The 27,515-nt window shown below is 35.2% G+C and overlaps 5 protein-coding genes across 5 annotated transcripts; 3 read left to right on the plus strand and 2 right to left on the minus strand.

The window, feature by feature from the left end:
* Positions 1–5,697: 5,697 nt before the first annotated feature.
* TRIADDRAFT_58535 (uncharacterized protein) lies at positions 5,698–7,164 on the plus strand (the record flags this gene model as incomplete). Its single annotated transcript, XM_002114533.1, has 3 exons — positions 5,698–5,717; positions 6,183–6,870; positions 7,057–7,164. The coding sequence occupies 3 exons, from the start codon at positions 5,698–5,700 to the stop codon at positions 7,162–7,164; spliced, it is 816 nt and encodes a 271-aa protein (XP_002114569.1).
* Positions 7,165–10,164: 3,000 nt separating this feature from the next.
* TRIADDRAFT_58536 (uncharacterized protein) lies at positions 10,165–10,671 on the minus strand (the record flags this gene model as incomplete). The annotated part of the gene is made up of 1 exon (XM_002114704.1): positions 10,165–10,671. One exon carries the CDS (start codon positions 10,669–10,671, stop codon positions 10,165–10,167), a length of 507 nt encoding a protein of 168 aa, XP_002114740.1.
* A 2,266-nt stretch (positions 10,672–12,937) lies between these two features.
* Positions 12,938–13,435, plus strand: TRIADDRAFT_58537 (uncharacterized protein; the record flags this gene model as incomplete). Its single annotated transcript, XM_002114534.1, has 1 exon — positions 12,938–13,435. The coding sequence occupies one exon, from the start codon at positions 12,938–12,940 to the stop codon at positions 13,433–13,435; it is 498 nt and encodes a 165-aa protein (XP_002114570.1).
* Positions 13,436–15,531: 2,096 nt separating this feature from the next.
* Positions 15,532–17,477, minus strand: TRIADDRAFT_28382 (uncharacterized protein; the record flags this gene model as incomplete). Its single annotated transcript, XM_002114705.1, has 4 exons — positions 15,532–15,823; positions 15,954–16,057; positions 16,664–16,958; positions 17,338–17,477. The coding sequence occupies 4 exons, from the start codon at positions 17,475–17,477 to the stop codon at positions 15,532–15,534; spliced, it is 831 nt and encodes a 276-aa protein (XP_002114741.1).
* Positions 17,478–17,832: 355 nt separating this feature from the next.
* On the plus strand, positions 17,833–25,384 carry TRIADDRAFT_58539 (uncharacterized protein; the record flags this gene model as incomplete). Its single annotated transcript, XM_002114535.1, has 4 exons — positions 17,833–17,887; positions 18,083–18,174; positions 19,642–19,646; positions 20,794–25,384. The coding sequence occupies 4 exons, from the start codon at positions 17,833–17,835 to the stop codon at positions 25,382–25,384; spliced, it is 4,743 nt and encodes a 1,580-aa protein (XP_002114571.1).
* Between the last annotated feature and the right edge of the window lie 2,131 nt (positions 25,385–27,515).

The following is a 27,515-nucleotide window of genomic DNA, read 5'->3' on the forward strand; positions in this document are numbered from 1 at the left end:
CAATTATTCTTCTTCATTCAATAGCACAATAACTCATCTAATGCTATCTTCTCCTTTCGTTGTTCAAATCACAACACTTCAACTGAATGTTGCCTTGAATAATGTACCATGATCGATATCACTTAGTCCATGCAGCTCCATTCATCCAGCGTAAACTGTAATACATCGCATAACAACGTGCACTTGCTGCTTAGCAAGCAGCCATACATCGCATATTCTATAGTACTCCTTTCTTTGCTTAGCAAGCAGCCATACATCGCTTATTCTACAGTACTCCTTTCTCTCGTCGTAAACTGTAATACATCGCACAACAACGTGCACTCGCTGCTTAGCAAGCAGCCATACATCGCATATTCTATAGTACTCCTTTCTTTGCTTAGCAAGCAGCCATACATCGCTTATTCTACAGTACTCCTTTCTCTCGTCGTAAACTGTAATACATCGCACAACAACGTGCACTCGCTGCTTAGCAAACTGCACCTTTATACTGTACTGTTGTTTTCGTCAACCCGTGATGTTCTTCATTGTCAACAATAGGCGTAAGTGAAAGTGATATTAAAGCATCGTCATAGGCCGATATCGAAAGCAGAAAGGGAGCGTTTTGTTCTGCTAACAGTTGACTCCAAGAAGCTGCAAATAGTCGTCCATCTTCACCTTGTAAATTATCTTTCTTGCCACTACTTTCCTATAATCGGATACGTATTTTACTGCGAGACATTCATCCAATTTTTTATATACTGTACAGCACAGACTACTAAAAGAAGGGAAAGGATGTACCGTTGTGCAGTAATAGGTACTGTTTCATGAATGACTGTACCCGACTACGTGTATTAGCATACACAGTATACGAGAACTTGAACGACTAACTATCTGGTCTTTTACTTCAATTATCAACTAACATTAGCCAATAAATGATTCTATTCATGATAGCAATCAATTCACGTATAGCTATTCTAGACTAGGACTGTGTCGTAGGATTCGAATAGAAATGTTCTCCTGCATACAGGAGACCACTGATAAGCTGAAGCTTTTACAAATAAGCTCATCATCAATCTCTTGCAAATGATAGGCCTAGTACAATGACTAGAAATTTGTATTGCACGACTTTATGAATTTTAAAGTCATTGATAATGACAATAAAGTACATGTATACGTACGTATACTTGTAACATTGTAAGATCATTGCCACAATCTTATTCCAATCTTTAACCTGAACATAACTGAGTGTCGTCGATCTGAGAAAGGTTCGGAAGTGTGCAGTCCACTCTTTATTCCGAGTAGCCTTCCCACAAGTGATCGATATACACTAGATATTATAGACGTATGAGTATTACTAAATTACTAGCCAATGTGGCAATACAACTGCGGTATTGGTATTATACGATGATCATATCAGTTAGGCAGCTATGCAGTTTATTTGCCCTAATGCCTACAACGTTACAAGTCTATCACAACAGGTTGTAGCGTAGCAAAGTAGGATTGTAAAGCTTCTCTTAGACTATAGTTCATTGATAAGTGAAGCAGTTTCTTCTTACCTGTATACTGTAGCTCTCATTGCTTCATTGATTGTTACACAAGCATGCAATGGTTGTCATCATATTAGATAGAGTAATCTCTCAACTGTCTAATTTTCAACCATGATGCAGCAAGTTAGGAAACCGCTATATCTATTCTTGATGATGGCTTAAGCTGCTCATTTTAGAACTAAATCATAAGCGCCAATACAACACTTGTGCTTATTGCATGTCGATTGAATCTTTAAAGGGTCCAAATTTACTGCAGTATTCTGCTACAAAATCGATTCAATCGTATACATGAATAATAGCACAGGTAGTTGAGGTAATGTAGCTTATGGTCTGATAAAGAGTTGGTATAAAACATTTAGTAAGAGACAGGTTTTTATGGATGAGCAAGATGAGCTGAGAGTACGAAAGTGAATCATTCAAAGAGTCAATGTACAGTGAACTAGAATACCTGCACAGAACTAATTGCTGCTAACGTCTGATTAGCCACTACTACAGTAGCCAAGTTATTTCTCTGTGATATGACTCGGAGTCGAAATCGCGCAGCCTTCAAGCCTTTCTGAAATGGGTAAATCGATATCCATAGCCAGGCCATCGACATTACTAAACTCTATTCAAGTGCCTAACTGATTGATTGGTATATTCGTAATTAAGCTATTGGAAAAATTATCCCAATGGATTTACCATCAGACTGCTTGCTAAAACTACGTTTCTTCAGTACTCTTAGATGGCAGTGTTTTTGTATTGTAATTAAGCTACATAAAGCTTAACAGTACTCATACAGTATACCAGTATTACTTGTTGGAGTTTCTTACAGTGGCATCGATGTGATTATAGTTAGTTAGTTAGTTAGTTCTAGATTTCGTCCCACCAAAATATGTATCTCTACTCTCTAGTCATCAAAAAATGAATCAATAGAAGCAACCTGATGCGCGATATCAATTATGGTGCAGGTACCACAAATTGAGTGCACTGCCACAAAACATCGAGGTTAACGCAAACGCAGAGTAAAGGCATTTTAGCTGGTAGCAATTTCGCCAGAGCGAAGCAAGTAAAACTAAAATTCCTTACAAACCCGAGGAATATGGTTAAGATGTCTTCAACGTTGTACTTTTATTGATTATTAAGAATCCACGACAGCGGCTATCAGGCAGAATGGATGTGAGTTAAAGTGCACCTTCATTATTTCCAATTGTACTACTGCATACTCGGAATGAGTATTGCTGATGCTCGACTGAAGAGGTCTCTACAAATATGCGTACAGTCACTGTGAAAATCTGACCGTCGTCTTTAAATTCAGCCGGATTCCAGTATCGACTTACCACGACTGCGAAATGTAAAACTAAAAATTGACAGTATGCTTTTACAGTACTATACTCGCGGCGTGTTGATTGATTCTGTTAGTCTTGCAAAGGTAAATCCGGTTGTTTCCATGATTGGATACCGTCTGAAATTTGTTAAGCTCTTTATATCAGCAATTCAGCATACGAGTATGGACGTAAGAAAAGTAGTTTTGGAGAATTGTGTAGGCAATCTTCTCTAAGATGAACATTTCAGCATCGAACTAACTAGAATACACGTATACAAGAGTTATTACAAGCTCATTCTTGTTGGTTTGTAAATATCTAGCGCATATATAGCGTGTGTTAAAATATTCAGTCGAAAAAGTGGACAAAATGCAATATCATGGCGCACATGAGTTTTTAAAAGTATTTTAAAGGTTACCAGCAGTAGAACAGTACAATAACGCGCGATTTTGGGGGATCAATTTTTCTCACTACTTGAACTTGTACTTGATATTAAAGGCTGTCTCATTTCCTTACTATTCTAGCCATGGGCCCAAAATTACGTTCACAAGCTTACTCGTATCAAGACTGAACACTGCAAAAACTTTCGACTTTACTAATGTTGTCCACTAAAGGTAATTGTGAATAAGTGCATCGACCTACAAGCATGGTACAGTATGTACTACAGTAGGCCGCTGGATTGTCGACTTGTATTTTTCAACAATACTACCGTTAGCAATGAAAACATGAGACTTTATTTGAAGTATCATCTGCCTAGTTTGTAGCCTTCAATACGCCAACATGAATTCAAGGTTCAAAACTTGGAAAGTGATTCTTCATATAAGGAGTCTCGTTTTGATGGCTATAAGTAGTCCGTCTTTCAAGGAGTCAAGTAGAGAAGGTAAATCAATATTTTCAGCGCTATTATTCCAGTGGTTGGGTCTATTGGCGGGGCTACAGTCAATTCTCTTCTTCCCCAGCCTAAAAATGAAGAAAAAACTTGGACATTGAGCAGACTTTTAGTGCAATGGGGAGGCTGATTGCACAGCACGTTTTCTGCTCCATTAACGATGGAGGGAGATTGGGAGGATCGTATTTGGATGTGAGAGACGTTCCGGCCGGATCTTCTACAGTACAGTACAGTACCGTCTACAGTATGTACAGTAATGTACAGTATAGTACAGTACAGTATGTACTGTAGTGTGAAGTGACGTCACGTGTTGGTTGAGACTGCGCACTGCATAGCCTAAAACCGTCCAATTGACTATACTGTACACTGTCCAGTCCAGTCAATAAAGAGACTGCTCGTATACTGACTGGTGATTGACTTTGGTCGCAAGTCGTTGTTCCTCTTTGCCAACTCGTCTTAACCCAATCACCTTCACGTGGATTCTAGAATTGATATAGTGACTTGCAATCATCTTGGTGTTTCTTATTTCGGACAAGCCAATTACAACCTATGCGATAGAAAATGTCTCTTTCCAGGCCCAGAAAAAGGTAACATTTGCCCATGTTGAACTGTATGATTTTGAAAAACTTGGATGGGATTTCTTCAGTTATTCCATTTCACTACAGTAGTTTACAGTACCATGAAACCAAGCGGACTGTACTGTATAGTTTGCTATTTGTACTGTAATAGGCAGTGATGTACAGTGTCGAGTGCAGCGACGGAAATAGGGCATGGCCGTTTTCCACACTCGCATCATGATCGAGTTCAAGTTGTAGTCGTTCTAATCCACTTGCATACATATCATGTACGAGGGAATAGATTCAAGACAATCATTAGGAATCAAAGTATGGATATCGATCGATATGGCTAAGTCAATAATGTGAAAACAAGAGCAAACTCTCCACTAAGAGGATTGTAACTCACATCTGGACAGTGGACACTATGTCAATATGCTTGCATCATGATGATGAAGAAGAAGAAGCTTAGTCTGCCAATGTTATAGTCTCCTCCAAATCATCATTACTTTCCTAAGCATTGAATCTTCAATGGGTGCCAATCATAAAATGATGACTGGGTAATATTAGTTCGGCGATTACAGTACTGTGGATTTCATTTTACACTAAACAGCAATTGAAAAATGGACAGGATTCACTGCTTTCGCTGTCGTTGAACTAGAAACTGTACAATACAACATACTGAAGTTAAATACTCGTATCTTTTGTCATCATGGAGTGCATGAGTTGAAATTGCTGTACTGTATATTGTTCATCAACCAAACTTGACAAGATAGACAGTAGTAGGTACCCTTACGGGATCTCTTGATATTTTCATCTATTAAGGCCTCTGAATAGATCAAGTTTTACCACTACTATAGTCATATCATTCATCTCCTGCTTGATTGCATCATACTAATTAATCTTCTCTCGTAATTCGTATGTCCAATGAGGAAAGTAAATGCTCATTCCGTGACCTGTGTTTTAGCGTTGCACATTAAACATACGCTTACTTTTAATAATTAATTATTTGATACTGTACTTACTGCACTACAGTACAGTATACCTATACAGCATACAACCTTTGCATACTGTATCAAATCCGATGTTGCACAACGGAATGATAAAAAACAGTACCAACTGAAATCTTCAAGTTTTAGATACATACACTTGATCAGCAAACGATCCTATCAATAGGATAGTAGTCGTCGCTAAAGCAAGCATAGCCTTTACTATACCACTAATCATCATGCTGTACAATGTACATAAATGGCCTACAATACTAAAGATCCGTCTGTTTACCAAATGATAGCCAAGTGTACGAAAATCGACAGTATGCTGATGTGCTTGTATCTACAGTACATTCATGACCGATCTACACTATAGTACAGCTTGAATATTATTAATGCACAACGGAGTAGTTATGCTGCATCAACACTAGGATAATGATCTACCGAAGATTGAGGTACTGCAATTTTTTGAATATGAACACAACTGACAGTAGTTTAGGATTACGGTCAATTTTGCAAACATCGAGTCATGATGGAATTTGCTTAACGCTGAACACTGCTTGAATAGTATCTTGCTAACGTATAGTACAAATAAAAAGTAACCAATGCTGATTTGGCGTATTCGTGTGAATAATTTGCTTGTTATATCGTACGTCAACCTACACCTACATTTTACCATGAGCAATATGGAGCAATAATTGGATGAAAAGCATCTAGCATCCATGATCATGTGTCATGGGTAGATATGTAATATCAGAGAGAGAATCGTATTCTGCTTAATCAATACCTATCATGCTCTTTTGCGTTATACTACTAGTGCTATGCTGTACGGTAGAAGGCCGTATACTGCAGCAGCCAATACAGTATAGTGGATGACTTAAACAATTTCACTCATATTGGCTCCTTTTGATCAACTTTAGTGAGATTATAAAAAGAACGTGTTGGATATGCTTCGGAGACGAAGATGATGATTTAGAAGCTGAATGGACTCATCCTTGCAATTGTAAAGGAACTTCTGCATGGGTCCATCAGGCTTGTTTGCAACGTTGGATTGACGAAAAACAAAATGGAGTTGCCGATTTTGCGGTTTCTTGCCCACAATGTGGTATTGAATACATCATCGCTTATCCACAAAGAGGATTTTTAATGAAATTACTTGATGCTGGTGAAAAAGTGACGGATGCTCTTTCACCTTACATTACCGTGACCATATTATTAGGCAGCCTCTATTGGTCTGCTGTATCTTACGGTGCTGTAACAATGGTCCAAGTTTTAGGACATAATGACGGCTGGAATTTGATAGAAAAATCGGATCGACTGCCATTGGTAATTGGACTTCCTGCTATACCACTAATTTTAGTTTTGTATAAAACCGTTGCATGGGAAGACCGATGCTTGCGCTGGATTCGACAAACATCGCATAAATATAGTGTTGCAACACCGGAAGACCGACCACAACGAGTTCCAGCGGAACCTACTCATAGCACAGATTTGTCATCGTTATCAAGGATAATATGTGGAGCATTAGCTTTACCAACTATTGCCGTCACCTGCGGTAACCTATTCTACGGAAATTATTCTCTCTCAAATTGGCAAAAAGCCTTAATGGTAAATGGAGTACAGTCGATGTAATATCATTCAATTTTCTTTTACTATACACTCAGCCACAATATTATAGCATATTCAAGTCATGATTTGATATACCGTACACTTAGTAGATAGAATAATTCCCTTTAATTCTTGCACTCAAACTGACTATAGCAATTGATAGATTGATTGATTTATCTTTTACAGGGTGGTGCAACGTACGTCATTTTACGAGGTGCCGTCAAAATGTATTATAAACAGCAGCAGTATGTTCAGCAGGCTTGTCGAAAGATTTTAAATTATCCAGTTGACTGATAGAGTACGCGTACACTCTAATAAGATGCATAAGGGAAAGGCAAAAAGTGTTTGGGTTATTTATTGGACATTTTGCTAAAATATCAACATTTATCAAAATCGATACAAAGTAGTAAGATTCGGAAATTTTATTGGAGCGAGATATTTCCAACCAAAGGATATTTCTAAAGAGCATACCAACTATTTTTGTATCACCTCTTTATCAAATTGATGATTCTGCGTAAGTAATTTAGATGATATTAAATTTTCTGTATCAATTAAAACGAATCTGCACCTAACTCTGAAATAAGATATACAGTATCTAAAATTGGAGCAGTCAATACATACTCGTATTATCACCAGCTTATGATTTTTGGATGTGTTACATGATGCTAGTTTCTATACGGCGTCAGTGATGCTCTCATATATTTTATATATATATATTTCCATAGTTTGGAACTTACAGTAAATTTCTGTTTTGCAAACCTAACTAAAAGTAATTTTACCACGTTCTTTCTAAATTGACTCACTTTACTTGCCTTGTCGCTGATTTGTTACTACAGAATAGTACAGCATAGTATATTGTAAGATATGCGACAATCACTATGTGATAATAATTTTATTTAAATAATAGAATGATGCATTTCATTATTAATGTAAATTTGATTGATGAATGATCTTGCTATCTTGAAGAAATTAAAATTTCAATTATTGCATCGAATTGACAATATATCCTGAAAATTGAATATACGTATGTAAAGTGCACTTTGCTTTATATCAAATATGAACCGTACTAAATAAAATTTGATACTTGTAGCTGTCGTTTATTATTTTTAAAGATTTTTTTCCATCAGCAATGATCTATTACAGCATTGTTCAATAGACTACTAACAGTTAAAAAGGAGTGCATTGATTTACGCCAGTACGAACGCGGGTTAAAATTTTTTAGCGGTTTAGTCACTATTATTAAAATGTCACAATAATGCTAATAAAATCGAAATCACCTTGTTGTGTAGTGTACTACTTCATCAAAGGCTGCTGATTAATTGACTATGGTACCATTATTTCATAGGCTATAATTCATACGTATATAGATGTAAATTGTTATGATATGATTGCTACTCTACCCTCAATTTATGTACTGCACACACGCCATGTAAAGTTATGGAAATTGATTCAATATAGGCAAGCTATGTTGCTAGGATAGGATTAACAATGTCTTTGCGATGTTATTGAAGTCAGGATAACTGTGGCATTATCTTACTATCAATACTATTACCAATAGCATGTAAGACTTGTTAAATCTCCGACAATGAAATAACTATTGTATTGAATGTCCGAATATTTGCAATACTGCAAGTACCGTTAATTGCTCATTCGAACAATCCATTGGAGGATAAAAGTCAACAAATGCACTGACAGAATAGGCTTGATTAAAGTTAATAGCAATTAATAATCCTTTTTACGTGACTCCATCTTATTTTAATTAATAATTAATAGCCCTTGATGATATTACTCACTTCTACAGTATATTGATCAAGATAATTAATTCAATTGATTATCGCTATCATTTAGTTCGATTTGAACGACAATCTGTGAAATCTTACTCAATAAACCGTCCTAAAATTATTCGAGAAATCATGGCCAAATTAAAATAGTTGCTTTTATTTTTTAATGCAGATATTAGCGATCTTACGTCAATTGCTTTGAAAGATCAGTCATCAATCTATGCATGATCGAATAAATAGTGAAATTAGAAGTGAATTGTATAAAAATGTTAAGTCACCTTTAATAACAAATATTAGTTATCTACTTTAATGTTCTGCATTACGCATAATTATATCCGCAGCGTAGCAACTCCCTTTTCAATGAACGTTTACTATATCGTTTACAGAAAAAAAATTCAGGAATATTGAAAATAATTACAATGTACGAATTTTATTCACATCAATTCAATCTTTATCACGTTTGCACCAGGTTTCCACACTTTAAGTGACATCATTACAGAATAATTTTGACATACTGAATAAATAAAATGCCTTTCATTGGATCTTTTGATGATAAATATGATAACGATATTGTACTTACTTAATACCATGTCAATTTTTTTCGTAGCAGTGAAAAAATGGTACATAAATGGGACAAAACAGCAGAATCTATTCGTATAATAGAATATTCTCTATGAAAGAGAATGCAATCTACAAAATAAGTAGCCTATTTTAGTTTATAAGACGTACTTACAATCTTCTGAGGTATTTTTAACACCGAACTATTTAAATATATAGGTAAGATTGTCAACTTTAACATATGGTAGATAGAGAATTGAAGTTTTAAGATTTGACAACATAACAAATAGCCCTTCTAACTTATATTCCGCATCAATTTTCATTCATGAGCATCTTAGAATGCCTATTATAGTATATTATCACTGCAATCTCAAACATTAGGGATAGAGAGCTATGCTTTCACATTAATTTCATTATTATTATGCATGGTGCCTTATTATTGATTAAATATTTTGATAAAAAAAACCTTCAGGACCTACCATACTCTAGGTTATCGACTGAAAATAGTCAAGTTAATCTTCCAAAAGGAATGGTATTTGGAGGGCAACTTAGGGTACTATGTGCCTTGGTTGCTATTGGTAGAGTATTCTTCTAATGCATTGATTGGGTCTTTGACCGTCTTACGCTGATCATACTCATATCGTATTGACATTGCAATTGAATTCCATCATTACAGCTGCTGCTTACCTTTACTTTAATAGTACTGTATGCAATTCATTATGAATTCGATGAATACAGTAGTTAGTTTAGTTTGCCAACTGATGTATACAGTAGTATTGACAATATCTGTGCTACATCGCTTTGTAAAAGACGGTATCGTGTGATGCTTGGATTTGTCACTCAATTATAGATCATTAAAGTGCCAATTGTTTATTTGGTTGATTGCATATAGGATAAGCCATTGCAGAAAGCAATATACCAGACAATTTTAGTACAGTTCATGTCATTTAAAGTTTTACGCATTGTGCACTAAATTGTTGAATAAATGGCCGTCTTGAATAGGAATACACTGCAGGCAATAATTGCGGTTGTGATTGTTGTCCCAAAATTCTTGTCCAGCACAACGGAAGGCAATAGCAAATTGTACTTGACGAATTTCTTCTTCATCAGGAACATTGAATTCAAAAGCAAAAGTATCCGCATAGCCCCGATTTGAATCCTTTAAGTGATAAGCAGGTAAATCTTGATAGGTACGCCAATCGTTCAATGTATACCGAATCAAAACTACTTTTTCATAAGCAAGATTTTTCACTTTGACCGTAGCGAAGCATTTCAAGCGATCAATAACCACATTTTCTAGCTTAACACAATTTTGGCGTAATTGATCCCAGAAATCGCGCAAATAGATGGGAGTAATAAATGTTGCCTTGAGTTGTTTATGTGAGCTTCCATCAGGCGATAGATTAAAATTGTAACCACCAGTCGGTGTCCGAGGGTTATTTCTATCGTTGGGTGATTGCATGTATGGAGACGATTACAACATCGGCCAGTTCACCTTGTACACCAAGTCACCGACACAAGATAGGAAAAACACATACAGAACAGCGTTAGTCAATTGATGCCAAAGGCAATTAGCTTACCACTGATGCTAACCTCATCCAAATTGGCCTAGATGATTGCACTTTCAACTAATTTTGCATACGCTGTGTTGAGCAATTTCAAGCCAAATCAATGCACCACAAGTCCACAATGGACCAACCTGGTTCTCTTCTTGTACTTGATTTTCCCCTTTCAGTACTTATAACGGATCTGGTACAGTCCGGATCGTAACGGAACGTACTGTTACACTCTATCGGTGACGTCAAGCGCATCAGGAATCCTCTGGTCAGATGGTTCTGGAATCAACCGGAAGATGACGGCGCACGTCTAGTGCAGTACAGTACATAGTACTGTGCACTGTAGAAAGCATCTCGGAACTTCTTTCTTTACCAAGTCAATTGAGTACAGACAGTAGAACACGCTTTTGCCCCTCCAGATTCATCCCCAGTGTAAAGACCTGCTATCAGAGGGCCTATCGAGGATATCGAGTGATATACATTTCATTGAAAATCGACAAAAATTTCAATTTTGGGTTTTTAAAATTTATCGGGAAAAAGTTCTGGGACAACTTGTACTTTATTAGAGTATCACTGAGGGTGTCTCATAAAAAATCGACGACGATTGAAGTGATATGAAAACACAATTTCAACACCAAATTAGACAAATTTGGTATCAGTCTATTGCAAAGAAGACGCTTTATGTAAATATCTAATTTAAATGTACATAAATTGATAAGATGAGCTGAAATTCTGCACACGGATGATTTTACTGTACTGTAGTTCTTTATTATTGAGCTGAACTCCAATCCTTACCATCTATTCAAATAATTTGTTCGGATTTTGCACCTGATGCGCATTGGCAAAAGATCGATTTTGATGATACTGTGCAGTGTACAGTACAGTACAGGCACTTATACTGTACAGTACAGTATATTATGCAGTACTGGATTTAATCAATCAATGATAAATGATATGGGTAAACCCCAGCACAAAGTGCAGGTGCAATCTAGTAATTATTATTATTAATTTTGAACTCCAAGAACATGCAATATGCTAAACAAGTGTACAATACAGCGTCCAGTACTGTACTGTACATTTGTAATTTACTCTTCCTTTTCCAACAAATAATAGGAATTCGTTACTTCATCGACACAATCAATATAGCAGAAGATAGTCAATAAGTTCAAGTATCTGCATTGCAAGGTGCTTTTCATTTTACTCGAGCACTTACTGTACTGTATGGGCTCGCTTCTTAGGTACAGTAAAGTACAGTACAGTACTGTGCTGGACTGTGAATCGACTGCAAAAGACGCATCAAGAAAATACTGTAAATGGCGCCTTTCTGGGGTAATAACGGTCCTACTTTGACCAGCTAGAACTTATTTCACAGCTAATTTTAGCTTCGTATATGAGTTCATGTATCTGCAATGCAAGGTGCTTTTAATTTTACTCGAGCACTTACTGCACTGCACTGTAACCCTAACTGGCTCGCTTCTTACATACAGTACTATAGTACAGTACAGTACAGTACTTGGAATCGACTGTAAAAGACGCATCAAGAAAATACTGTAAATGGCGCCTTTCTGGGGTAATAACGGTCCTACTTTGACCAGCTAGAACTTATTTCACAGCTAATTTTAGCTTCGTATATGAGTTCATGTATCTGCAATGCAAGGTGCTTTTAATTTTACTCGAGCACTTACTGCACTGCACTGTAACCCTAACTGGCTCGCTTCTTACATACAGTACTATAGTACAGTACAGTACAGTACTTGGAATCGACTGTAAAAGACGCATCAAGAAAATACTGTAAATGGCGCCTTTCTGGGGTAATAACGGTCCTACTTTGACCAGCTAGAACTTATTTCACAGCCAATTTTAGCTTAGAATTGAGAATTTGAGACCTTTATCTACCATCTGAGATGCAATTTGGCAATAGATATTTTATACTTTGAGTTCATTTTTATCTCCAAAGGAGTAAAATACAAATAGATCATGATCAGTGTGACCGGTGAAATTCTCGATTTTTGAGTACAGTACTCAGCACTGTAGGAAATCAACCTATAGGATGTATCGCTTAACCTTGCTGGCTGCCCACTTGCTTCTCTATTTCACTGCTACTGCTACTACAAATTATTATTTGAATTTGTGAAGGGTGAAATAGAATTGACTTGCTCAACGATTCCAATCATGCCTTTAACTGCTGATGAAATCATACAAACGCTACAGCTAATACCTCATCAACAAGGGTCGTTCTTCAAGGAAACTTTTCGAGACGACGGCGTCATTGATACTCAAAAAGAAGGATGTCAGAGGAGTATTTCCTCATGCGTTTACATTTTGCACACCAAGGAACGGCCTATGACTCGATTTTTAAGATTACATACTAATGCAATCCATTTCTTTCACTGCGGATCACCACTTTGTATTCTTTGCATCGATGAAAATGGCAAAATGGAAAAACACGTACTTGGAAATGATATCGCTCGTGGCCAGAGGCCGCAAGTATTGGTGAAAGCTGGATACTGGAAGGCCATGTATTTAGAAGAAGGGGACTACGATTATAGTTTCATTAGTGAAACGGTCGCGCCTGGCTTTGATATGAGGGATATGGATTCTGGAACAGCCGATGTCATTCAAAGTCAATTTCCTCATCTGTGGGAAGATATAAAACAGTATTGCTTATAAGATGTCGGTAGAAGAAGAAGAAATACTACAAGTGGCATCAAAATAAATTTATAATTTACACTAATATTTTATTGTACTGTGCACTCTACTGTATAGTGTACATTGCAATATTATTGCCTACTGATCTACTTAATCAGGTACACTAATATCAATCATGATGATAATGCTACACAACGGTAAGAATAACGCAATGCAACTAGAACCGTATCTGACGGACTTAGAGTAGTACAGTTCTCTTCTCTGAAACAGCTCTCTCTCGCGTCTCAGTCTATAAGTAGAAAGACATATTATTACATACATTTGATGCACCTTATACTTTTGCTCTTTCTCATTATGGTGAAACTTCAACTATTAATTATCGATCGCTGTTGTGCAATAAAGTGAATTATTCTAATGTTTCAGCCATGTTTGTACTAACGGTGATATACAGTATATGTACTGGAGTTTCTTTTTTATTTGTACGCGCACATGGAAACTGTATGTATGTTGTCTAGCCTCGAAACCACGAATCAAGGTTATTGTCGACAGTAAATCCCAATTTATTTCATTAAGAACTGCTTTCAGCCTTTCTACTACAAAGTGATACAAGAAAGAGCCGTAGGATTTAATTAAGAAGAGTTCTGTAGTAACGTGGATCAGAGGGGAGGAGGCTGTTACAGAACTTACAGTCTTGCACTGTTACTTTACAGTAGCACCTTCTTGGTGTTTCGTTCTGGTACAATTTTACCATAGATTGAGAACTGCATTTTGGATATCCAATTAACTATGATTCGTCATCAGTAACTAGTTTTATTCTTGTCTGTTGGAATGACTAAGAAACTGGCCTCATTAAAATTTAATTACATAAAATATATATCTTTACCGGAAATTTTAACTTTCTAATTATGCAATCAGTTTTCTAGCTCGCGTATATGCAGGCAGTTGATAAATTCATTCTCTCAGCACCATCACTGTATAAGTACGTAAATTAATTAATTATAGTTGTAATCTTTGATAATAATCACTGGCATGGCCACTGTGATGTATTTCTACTTTCCTAATGACAATGAATCACATACAGCACAATATACACTATAAATGTTCTACTGAATCACTCCAGTGCATATTAAATGAAAATTATATAAACCATCCATCGCTATAAGCTATTCCAATTTTTACTACAAAATGCCGTAAGCCCCTGCCTCTCCGGTTTTCATTTTAGATATTAAATGAATATTATATAAAACTATCCATCGCTATAAGTTATTCCAATTTTTACTACAAAATGCCGTAAACCTCTGCCTCTCCGGTTTTCATTTTAGATACAGCACTTGCATAACAGGAATTGTTTATTAGTACGTGTAGTTAAATCATTCAAAAATGTTTGTCAGATAGCCAAAATAATAATACAAAATAAATATGCCTCTCTGGTTTTCATGTTAGATACAGCACTTAAATAACACGAATTGTTTATTATACGTGTAGTTAAATCATTCAAATATATTTGTCAGATAGCCAAAAATAATAGTACAAAATAAAATACATAATTTAAATAGTACGCAGTTATCTTTACCGACCAATATCGACAATAAATTTTATTGAACGAATGATGAAATAAATACTTTACCATTGAACTTTCCGTATTTAGTAGAGATTATCTTAATAGTGATTCACTACCAATAAGAACACATTACCATCAGCGCTGATCTTAAATGGCTAACTAGCTATATTTAGCAAACTGCTTACGATCAATTGAGGTTCAATACTATCTGCACATAAGTTAAAGTTAACTACTGATAATTTCAATTTTAAATTATAGATACAATAAAATTAACGTTACGGCAATCAAGTAGCAAAAGTGTCCAAATGCGGGATAGCTTTACTGTATGTACAAGGCACTTTGATAGCCATCAAAACTTCATCGTAGCTGGAAGTTCTCAAGATTATAATATTTTTGCTTAATTTAAGAATAAATTTCACAGCAGCTGCTCTCTATGAGTACATCAATCAATATTGTGTTAAAAACACGTAGCCAGATTCACTGCATGGTTACATGAAAAATACAAAATACTACAAAATATTAATGCCAAGTGTTACACTAATTTCATAGTCTCCTATTAGCTATAGTTAGCTAAGATTTCATTTGGTTTAACTTGACATCCGTCTCGTATTAACTGGCATAATATTTTGGCAATATTTTTTGCGTCGTCTATTCCACTATGCAAACGTCCATCATGCGGGATTTTTAATGCTCCTAACATATCTTGCAAAGTTGGAAACCGCTGCCCTGATAATTTATAGAAAGCCTTGAAGGTTCGCTTTAAATTTGTCCAATTTGAAGCCCAATAAGGCATAGGAATTTTATCAACTTTACATTGTATCGTCAAGAATCGAGTTATATCAAAGGGGCTAGAAAATAATTATAAATACCAGTACTTTCAATTGAAAACGCTTACGCATTTATTTCCAGCAGCAAGAAAATGTTGAAATAATGCTGAAAATCGTCATTGTAAAAAATTATTAATAAATAAAGTCCTACCCGTCGGTTACAACCACGAAGGTACTTTCTCCTAAGACATCTTCCAACCATTTTTGAAAATTTTGGAAGACAACTTTAAAGGCATCTGCAGAGTCGATTGTTTTCTAATATTCAAGCAATACAGGCCATGGATAAAAATTTAGTTGTATTATTACGTACACTATATCATCTGTGATCAACAAAGCAATAGCAGAAAATTGCCTGATGGATAAAATATACAATATTGAATGTGAAGTCTTGGCATGATTATGGCTGAAATTGCGGTAGTACTGTACGGTCAAGAGGGTATTGTAGAGCAATAGCCAGCTTAATTTTGTTATCACTATATTAACTATTTATTATGAAGGCTAACTCTCTTCACGCACAGTATAAATGGTTCACTCTTTTGTATGTTGTGCTGTCATTTACTGTAAGTAGCACCTAAAACGACCATTTTTTCATATGGCGTACTGGCTTCGTAACACCTGTTCTAAATGTTTACAGGATTTACAAGCACAGTATATGAGAACTAATGTCGGTATATTTAAATATATAGTAGCAATTTTTCTTCAATTGACAATTAATAAGTAGCAATGCAGGGTTGCACTAGGCCTGATGATGCAATCAGCAATCAGCATAGGCGGAAAACTATCACAGGATTATATGAACTGAGTTATTCTCCCACGAGTACAAAGTATATGAGACTCTAGAGCAGGATCACGTCATCTAACCTGGTCAATTCCAGTCAGTTTTGTACAAAAGCTGCTTAACTTTGGATTCATGACAGGTCTACAATAGAAATGAAATTGGCTTTCCACGGCTAGAGTTCGAGCATTCACCATCAAGGCGGGAAATTCAATTATTTCATGCTTATACTTTCGTGGATTAACTTCCTCGCAAGTTGCTTCGAAATCAATGACACAATAATAATCAGTGCTAAATTTGCTGGATTTGATATTGCTGTTTTTGTAAACTTTTTCTCTCATGACGCCCTTTAGCCTTTGCTTCAATACATTATCTTCGCCGCTGATGTTGGTTAGGCATAGTTCGAAATAGAATAAAGCTTTTTTAATAATTTTTGCAAAAACGGTTTCAATACCTTATATCTTAGATCAGATACAAGCATTCTACAAATTCAAAATACAGATTGCAGCTACTGTGGCAGCTACTGATAGGGATAGAACATTTACAGTGTAATATATAAGTTTACGTACAGTATTTCTATGTATTGATGCGATTATAAGTATTTGCAACATAGCAAATCTTCATACAGAAAGTGATAACGCAGATTTAGAGCTTTTAACCAGATTATTTTTTCATTTATTAGAGTATCCGAAAGTTACAACTGGCTATCCATTGCCTACGATAATCTCTAGTGTTGATATGTAACTAGTGCATTACTTACTTGGTACTAACGTCAAGTTGTTTTAATTTATCAATGATTTGTTGCATAGTCATTTCGTTGACAAGTCCATTTATGCGAGAAAGGGTTCTCTTACTATTAGCTAATTGATCGTCATCATTCTGACTAGTAGTCGGTTCCATCATCAAAGTACGTTCTTATAATGGCATGAAAAGGCATCAATTTGTATGTGTCATCCTCTTGATAACTTTGTTGGCAACTCCACTCACTTAATCGCAGCAGTTCAAGTTGATCCTTGGTGTCTATTCACTTCTATCCGAAGTTCATGCACAATCAGCGCTCCCGGATTTGTCTTGCAGCGGAGGTGTGAAAATCAGTTAATAGTACTGTACTTGTGTAGGCTTCTACCAGAAATCTGAATATTGGCCAAGTGCTGTATCCTAGTCCGTATACTGTACACTAGTACTGATGCAGTATAAAGTAAATTTTACTCAACTAAAAACTTAATCGCAGCAATTTTTAAGTTGATCGTTTGTGATGTCCGTCCAAAGCGAATACCAAGTCAATACTCCTGGATTTGGCTTGCAGCAAGGTCTGTACATCAGCAACTGTAAGTGTCTGTTCCGGTCTACTATACACTACATTAATCCTTGTGCAGAAGAAAGTAAATTTGAATGATTGATTTAGCAACTCAATTAACTTAACCACAGCAATTGCAAGTTGATCCTTGATAATTTCTATCCAAAGTAGATGAATTTCAAATCAATATTATTAAATATTCGTCAAGGTTTACGTCTGAACGTCTGGTTGTCTGAACCTCAGCGGCTGCGTTCTAGCAAAGTTTTTAGGCCAATCTGCGCAGGCTTAAGAATGGATTTGGTAAGTCAATGAACTTGATGGCAGCAAATCGAGTGGATCTGCTGTCATTTCCAAAGTAAATCAACGCCAAATCATGAGTAAAAAGAATTATTTTACAGCCTAACCAACCTTGGAGGATTTGCCTTTTAGCTTTCTTCGACTTGGTAGTCAGTATACTGCTCTGTACCTAGGCCTACAGTAAATGAATATCAAATCAATATTATTAAATATGCGTCAAGGTTTACGTCTGAACGTCTGGTTGTCTGAACCTCAGCGGCTGCGCTCTAGCAAAGTTTTTAGGCCAATCTGCGCAGGCTTAAGAATGGATTTGGCAAGTCAATGAACTTGATGGCAGCAAATCGAGTTGATCTGCTGTCATTTCCAAAGTAAATCAACGCCAAATCATCAGTAAAAAGAATTATTTTACAGCCTAACCAACCTTGGAGGATTTACCTTTTAGTTCACTTCGACTTTGTAGTCAGTATACTGCTCTGCGCTAAGGCCTGCCAGAAGGTATTTGTATAGCATTACAATGGTGTTGCTGTCCACGATGAGATCAATGGACAATTTGTGCATGCAGACTAAGATGACGTCATTTTCTTGCTCAGCCGATTGGAGAAGGGGAGTGCTGTAACACTGCCTAGTAATGCAGTCTAATCCAGTCCAGAAATGATTTCATCAACTGGACGCTAGGCAGGCAAAAACTAACCTTCACCTTCAGCACGGCAATACATACTACAGCTACGCAAACGCTACTTTACACGCCTTCTTTCTATATCAATCTTGTCTCGAATATAAGATTGATACCGCAGTAACCTTTTCACACACCTTGATTTGGATGACGTATGGTTGGAATCATCATCGGCCATCTATTTATTTTTTAAACTTATTGGCGAATAGTTTGGTTAGGACAGTATTGAATTTGATCGGCTTATTGGAGCAACTTTCTCATCCTAGATTGCTGTGCTTTAACCTTGAAATATCGAGGGTTGAAACAGATAACCATGTGGATTGATATCGAGATGTGTTAAGATGGAGTTGGTGTGCGTGTAACCACAACAAATTGCTGAAATTTTGACGTACTGTAAACATCAACTGACGAATGGATGAGGTAAACTGCCATGCCAGTGGCCATGGAGCTAACGTTGTTTGTTATTTGTGTGCATGAAATGGAGGAAACAGCATGATCCTGCTACATCACAGTATAGGATTGATGATTGTAAATATCAGCTAAATTAGAGATTAATTGTACACAAGCTGCGATCATTATCCAATTTTTACATTACCCGATAGGTCAAATAATCGTAATGGATCAATGAGATCGATAGTTAGTGATGAGGGATTATCAGTACTGATAGTCTAGTGTCGTAGTTATTATTGATGGTCGTTGATCGAGGGTATCTTCCTGAACGATCAACATGATGATGTTATGAGTCATTAGGTTATTTTCCCACAATAACATTTTGAAAATTTGGTCACCATTTGCAGGTGTGGTAATACTGCATTAGTAATTGCGATAGTTTAGTTTCAACATTGTACTATGCTGTTCGCTGTTGTTGCTGTTATGATGGATGATAGCGAGTAGAAAACTGTACTCAGTGGACTGTTAGCCTAGCTTTGGATTTTGTTATCAGCCATTGATCCAGGGTATTTCCCTGAACGATCAAGATGGTAACGTGATCCATGCAGGATGTACACATCGTCCTTGATTAATGGGGATACGATCACCTTCTTGGTGCAAAATGCTTTGTTGAATCCATTTAAATTTTATTACAATTTCTCGAAGCGTGGAAATGCGGCATCAATAGTTTATTTTGAATGAAAATTGTATTATACTGTAGTTTACTATCAAGTTTATCATGTAATACTAAATCGTGTCATCAATTTAGTAATTAATCTATTATAATGTACATGTCTGCTGATCAAGGATAATTTTCGACACTAATACTGGATCAGTAGTAGTAATACACTTATAACCCCCCAAAATCACTATAGCAATGTAGTAATATCGCACGTACTGAGCTACTGCGTTGTTAATTATAATCAATGATATTTCCTAAATAACTTTGAAATCGTACAACCATCAATGATTAAATGTGATCGATTGATGCCATATATCATACAGTATCTGCTACTACAATTGACATTTTCACTTCACAGTCCTTCCATACTACTACTATATAATGATATTCTGTAATGGATTATGTTATTGATCTAGGATATTTTCATGAATAACAGTACTGGATCAAGAGTAATAGACCCTACTATAGTGTACTGCCACTTTGTTGATCGACAAAATTTCCAGAAATAAAACTAAATCGATAGTAACACTATATCTCAGCATACCGAACTGTACTGCTGCCTTGTTAATACAGGATATTTTCTTGACTCAATCGATCATTAAATTGTAATTGTTGCATCGTACAACTACTTTACTATTCCGTAATACAGTATTGGCCTAAATTCGTTCATAAATTGAAAGCCAACCAATGTGAATTGATGATCGTTGACAACCTATCTTTTGCGAACGCTCTCTTAACTATAATCATGTATAGATTAATACTGGTACAACGCTAGACAACTTTCACGCTAAATAGTCAAGCGATAATTAAACTTAACCTTTCTCTCCTTCCATTATAGTACAGCAAGGATCGAAAAAGTAATTGAGACGTGTGATATGGCCAACAATCGTGTGATTAATCTTTATATTTCAAATTTACAACAAGCTGCCGCAGTAGGAAATGACACACTTGCTGATAAAATTCTTGCTTGTTTGAGCTCTCTTCATCATATCTCGTGGCAAGTCATCGAAACTTTAGTACAAGCTACGCTCTCCAAATTCTATCATCAATTACCTGATATTTACTTGGCTAAGTTAATCAAAATTGTCCGACAATTGATAGCGAATAATGCACACTTGATGAAGTTAACAGCAAAAGATGACAGCCGAAATGTAGTCTACCAACATGTTAAAGATACTAGTGATAAAATTGGCAAACTATTACTAGACCTGGATGATAATCAATCGGATCTACCCCCTTTATTATTATATGCTGAATTGCAATTGCTTCAATTAGAGATTAACCAATATGGAGGCCACGATCAAAAATCAAGCAATACATTAGCAAAAGATGTTCATCATCTTAATAATGATTGCCGAATGATCCTTACCAATAGAGATGCTCATTTTTTCGATAAGATATGTCAATCATTATGGAATAATCCAATGAAATTAGATAATCTCATGTTTTATGTCATTATTGATAATTTCGCTCATATCATTAAATCGATCGATAATGAAGATTTTAAATCGTTAGTCTATGCTGGTAAGTGTAGCAATTTCAATCATCATACATTTGGCCTGAAATGCTATGCTGATCTTATCGTCAAACAACACAGCGATGAACAAAATTTATTACTACCATTATGTAAATTGATCTATGAATTATTAACACTTATGGCACATATTAAACCTTATGAAAAGGAATTGATTGACTATGTTACTAAACTTCAAGCATTAGCTGGTACAAAATCCATTAATGATATGGTTAAGGCAATATTAGATAGGTCATTTATTGTTAATCGTTCACTAAATTCTACCAGTATGACCGATTTGAATAATATAGATCGGTCTTGTGCTTCGTCGCCGCTACGCTTATTAAACGAAAGTAGTCATACAATTCAACTATTTCCATCGCCTCCACCTTTACTCATTGATCGTCCACAATTAATTACAGCAATATCGAAAGCGTTGCATAATACTGGTCGATGTGCAATTATCCCTCAAGATGTGGCGATACCTTACGGCATTGGTAAGTCAACACTAGCAATTCAATATGCTATGAAGTATAAGCATGACTATAACGTCATTTACTGGCTACAAGCAGACAATGAATTAACATTACAACATGATATGATTGCATTAGCTAAAAGGATTGTTTATTCACATGCTTTCAATGACAAAGCTATCACTAAACTTCGAAATTTATTAAAATCTGATTGTAATTGTATCGAGTTTATCGAAGATTTTAGAAATTGTTGCGTGTCCAAGGTCAAAGCCGATGAAGGTTATGCCTCTATTATCAAATGTTTAATTCAAGATGTTTTAGAAAAGGATATTTGTGGCTCATGGTTATTGATTTACAATCGAGTGAACGATACTGATATGATAGAAAATTACATTCCTAAAACGACTTCTCATGGCCATGCCATAATGGTTTCATGCCGACGAAATTGGAAATCTAACGTACAAGTTGGTATCTTCTCAACTGAACAAGCTGTCGATTTTCTGCAATCATCAATGCAACAAGTTGCTACGTATAGCTGCAATAAAATTGCTGAAAATTTACTTAATGTACCTATTGCGTTAACACTTACAACGGGTTATGTACAAGCCAAGAAGACAACAATGATGGATTATACCAACTCTATTTGTACATCCTTAACTAAATCATGGAATCCAGTAACAAGTATTAAAAAATTATTATTAACTAAAGCTAATAAACGATACGAGACCGTGAAATATATCGTCTTGACAGCTTGGAATTTAAATTTAGATGAGTTTATCCAAGAAGTGCCACAAGCAAGTGAAATTATTGCAGTAGTTGGATATCTATCATTGGAAAATGTTCCAATCCAACTTGTGCAAGATTATTATGAGTCCTATCTACTTGATCAAAATACCCATTGGGATGTTGTTATGATTATAATGCAACAATACAAGTTAGTGACCAGAATTAAAAATAATTGTTGGTCAATCCATCCGTGGTTTCAATTGTTTGTAAGAGAAAAAGCGCATCAAGAAAGCAAAAGTGAAACAATTTTACTACGATTATTGCAATTATTTAATCAAAAATTAAATTTTTATAGCGATAACTATGAAAAGAGTAAAGAAATTAAATCGTTCGCCAAGTATGCCATGAATTGTTTAAAGTATAGTTGCCAATATGATGCTTTAATAGATATAAGGATTGAAGTAGTTGTTAAAATATGTCGTCTATTTTATGAATTTAAAGAGTACAAAAATACAAAAATGTTCATCCATTTAGCTAATACAGCTAAATTGCTAGAATTGAAACAACTCAATAATGCATCCCATCGTAATATTTCAAATAGGTGCTTAATAGGTTATTGCAAACTATGTAGAATTGCTAGCAAGGTTGAATTTATGCTAGGTAACATGAAGGATGCTATTAATATCTTAGCCGCAGCATTAGGAATGATTAGCAAAGATAGTAATGATAACCATGATATCGATGTTCAAAACCTTCAGGTTTACTTATTTTACGACATGGGCGTTATTAACACTTTACTTGAAAATTACGACATTGCAGAAAAGAATTTCCATCAAGCTATGGAAACTGACGATTTGTTTTCAACGACACCGCTACGAGCTGCAGATATTTCTTACCAATTGGGAATTGTATATGGATTGAATAATAAATTTAAGAAGAGTGTTTCTTACCTACGGTATAGTCTCAATCTTGATGAAGAAGAATTTGGACCAATGCATTGTCATGTTGCTATGGATCATTTAGAGCTCGGTCGAAGTATGACTTTACAAGGAAAACTACAGCAAGCCTTAGATCATCATAAACAAGTGTTGCTAATAATTACCCAAGAATGGAAAGCTACTAGTAACTGCATTTTAACTTTAATTGCAGCACATGTTGAAAGCAGTCGAGTTAATAGTATGTTACATCATTATTCTAAATCATTGATACATCTTAAAGAAGCATTGAAGCTAAGTATTGATCACTTTGGTCAACGAAATTTATTTATAGCTTCTATTTATTATCATCTTGGTAAAGTATATAGACAAATGAAAGATTTACAACAATCATTACATGCTTTAGAGCTAGCTCTTGAAATACGAAGCCAAGAATTGGATTACTATAATGTTACAATGGCCGAAACTTATTATCAACTTGGTTTAACAACTTTCGATCTTGGTATGAACGAACAGGCTTTGAATTATCATCAAAAATCACTTGGTATAGCAGAGAATGCACTAAGCGATGATAATTTGTTAATATCGGATTATTGTTTAAAAATTGGTCAATTAATCATTTTAAGGGGAGAATATAAAGAAGCAATTGATATTCTGGAGCGAGCGTTGAGTATTCGACAAAATCATACTAAAGATTCTGATAAATCACACACTGCTGCAATATGTTATGAAATAGGCATAGCATTGAAGGAACAACATCAATATGAAGATGCTATGGATTATTTAAAAAAATCTTGTGATATGGATATATCAAGCCATGATTATTTCGATATAGTGAAAACTTATGAAGCTATTGCCTCAATTAATTCTCTACGACATCAATATAATGACTCAATAAGTTATCACCAAAAAAGCTTACAAATTTCTATTAAGAGATATGGTGACGATAGTCTCAATTTGTGCCCAATTTATGATAATATAGGCCATAATTATGTATGTCTAAATAATTTTTGTAATGCTATGGAAAATTATGAAATTTCACTCCAAATCAAACTAGATTGTCAGGAAGATGATCTCCTTCAAGTTGCGCAAAGCTATTATAATTGTTGGGTAGTCTCACGTAAACAGTTTAAACACGATCAAGCCGTACATTATATTGAAAGCTGTCTTAGATGTCGTTCGAAAGTATTAGATCCAGGTCATACATTATTGGCTTTGACATATCATGATATTGGGTTGACTATGAGAGATTTAAAACGTTACAAACAAGCACTACGATATTTTACGGATGCTTTGGATATATCAATAAATTGTATAGATGGTGATAGATCACAGGTTGCAATGTGTTATCGCGAAATTGGTGCGACTTGGCTCGAACAAGGTTATAATAAAATGGCTTTAGAGTACTTAGAATTAGCTATAAACATTTGGCAAGATGATGCGATTGACGATTATACGTCTAATTATATATTAACGGCAAAATTAATTGGTCAAGTGTACTTAAATATGGCAAAGAAAGCATTATTCCATCGTCAGTATTACCTTGTCACTACAAAGATTGAGTTATGCGAAAGGCAATTAGATAAAGTGCATACCTTTCTTGGTAGTAATCGTCATAAAGAAATAGAATATAGAAAAAGTATGGAAAATGTACTCCTACAATGCCAGTTCCTAAAACGAAAGATTTGGATACAATTTATTCGTGACCTTCTCATATTAGTAATCCTTGTTTACGGTATAAAAGTGATACTATATTTTAGAAATGATTATGTTGCTCATTAAATGCTGTAATTATGCGATCTCAAGGGTTGAATCGATCAAACTAAATCGATTGCGCCTTCTGAATTTAATGAAACATTAATTGTAGACATTAATGCTATAGTATTTAAAGAATAAATACCACGACTAGGGTATTTAAAAATTAATTATTAAATGTACTCTTTTTACAAAACTGAATGTCTACAGTGCTAATTAAATACCTCAAGTATACTATTTGAAGATTTAAACAAATAAGATTAAATGTCAGTTTTTGCCCTCTAGGATTCAACACGATATAACGTTATACACGTATATATAGTAGACTATCGATTTTTTTAGTTATTATTCAAAATTTTGATATGCTATGTTAATTCAAGACGTTTATTATTTTTATGCTCTCATTATTCCTAATTTTCCTTGAGAATTTATGTAGAATAGTTAATCTAGAATTCTGGTGTGATATTATAGTATTTTTTATTCTTTAATTGAATATCCACATATTTTTTAATACTTTATCTTTCTATCAGGCTGAGAATAGTGTTTATAGGAAAAGATTATATAGCGTAAAATAGTTATTCTTTAAGAGAGCGTACAAAGTACGATCAATTTATTGTAGATTTTAGTTTAGGATCTGTTCTGTTTTACCGTAACTGTTTTTATCGGTTTCCGTAATAGTTCCAGACTATTTCAACGAAATCTCAATATCCAAATAGAATATTTTTGTATTACATAAATAAAGTGTTTACAGCATAGCTGGATTACAATTATTTTATACATTGCATTCTTCTAATTTGCATACTGTATCAATTTTGGGGGGTTATTGGTTTTTGTGTGTACTAGCATTCACGAGGGAAGTCTATGAGATTGGAGCTATCATTGATGTTTTAATCATCAGTGCATTGTCTTTGAGTACATTTGCGAATCCATGTAGCCTATTGGTTTCTGATAATTAATTAGCAATGGTAATCTATCTTCCTGTGTAGACCGATTATAGTTGAATACTGCACAATCATTATTACAGTATACTGTATAATCATCTTTACTTTTGATAATGTAAAGCGTAAAGAGACATTGCTACTATAGAGGGATTTTTGATGCTCATTGCAATGCATAAAAACACTTCTATAATGTCTATCTAGATTCATAAAGTATATCAGTAATAAAAAAAAGCCTATAATGGTGGACAGGTAGGCTTGTATGGTATTCTTGTAGACTCTTATACGTATCGTTGATATTTTTTCAATTGTCTAACATACTTTACCTGGAGAACCTATGAATAGTTAAGGTTCCTGGCCATGGCGTGTAGCCTTACTCTCTTAATAGTTACTGTAGTCCTATTAGCTCTAAAGACTGCATCTTGCTAATCCTTGGAGCTAGAGCAGATACTACTAAAAAAATTATAGCATTTATAGGGACGATGTGCCATATCTTATTTTTTTATGTTACTACCAATAATATTTGAATTGAACATGATCTACGGCAAAGCTTCAATATGGCTAAAGTTCCGGGCTATTGCAGACTATTTCCAGTATTTTTGCTAGCTGTAAATGATGCATGTTGGTAGTTGTTAGCATTAAAGTAGGGGCTACTAAAATACAGCAGCATTTGTAAAAAAAAAATAGGCCAGCTAACCATTTTTAACGATCCCTGGCTAGCAAAAGCATCAATGCAATAACAAATAGATTTGTTATACTGCTGATAGTACAGATACTTAAATATGATCAACGGCATACACAGTGCTAGCAGTGGCGATAGACCTAGTCCATGCCCTCTACTTGTTACTCATAGTCCAGTATACAATATTACGACATCCTTTTCGACTACGACCATCCATTTGCAAAGCTGGAGCTGCTAAAGCCTTCTTCTTTTCCCATTAGCATTGCTGTCTGAGAGCTGGCACTTACGATTAAGCCTCTATATCGAATAAGGTAAAGTAGACAAGACCTTAGAACCTTGCTAATCATTTTACTTAGTCATCTACCTAAATAAATCGCTGTTGATATTGTTGCATTTTCATCACTATGACGCAAGCAACTGATTTCTAGATGTGCATATATCGTAGTTTAAGCTTGCACCTTGTCTACTGTTCAATATTGAACAACATCGATGAGGCAAAGCTATCATTTTAAATTAGCCATCTACTGCATAGGAACAA

The sequence above is a fragment of the Trichoplax adhaerens genome, genomic scaffold (genome assembly GCF_000150275.1).
Source record: "Trichoplax adhaerens TRIADscaffold_8 genomic scaffold, whole genome shotgun sequence".
In the NCBI taxonomy this organism is placed as follows: Eukaryota; Metazoa; Placozoa; class Uniplacotomia; order Trichoplacea; family Trichoplacidae; genus Trichoplax; species Trichoplax adhaerens.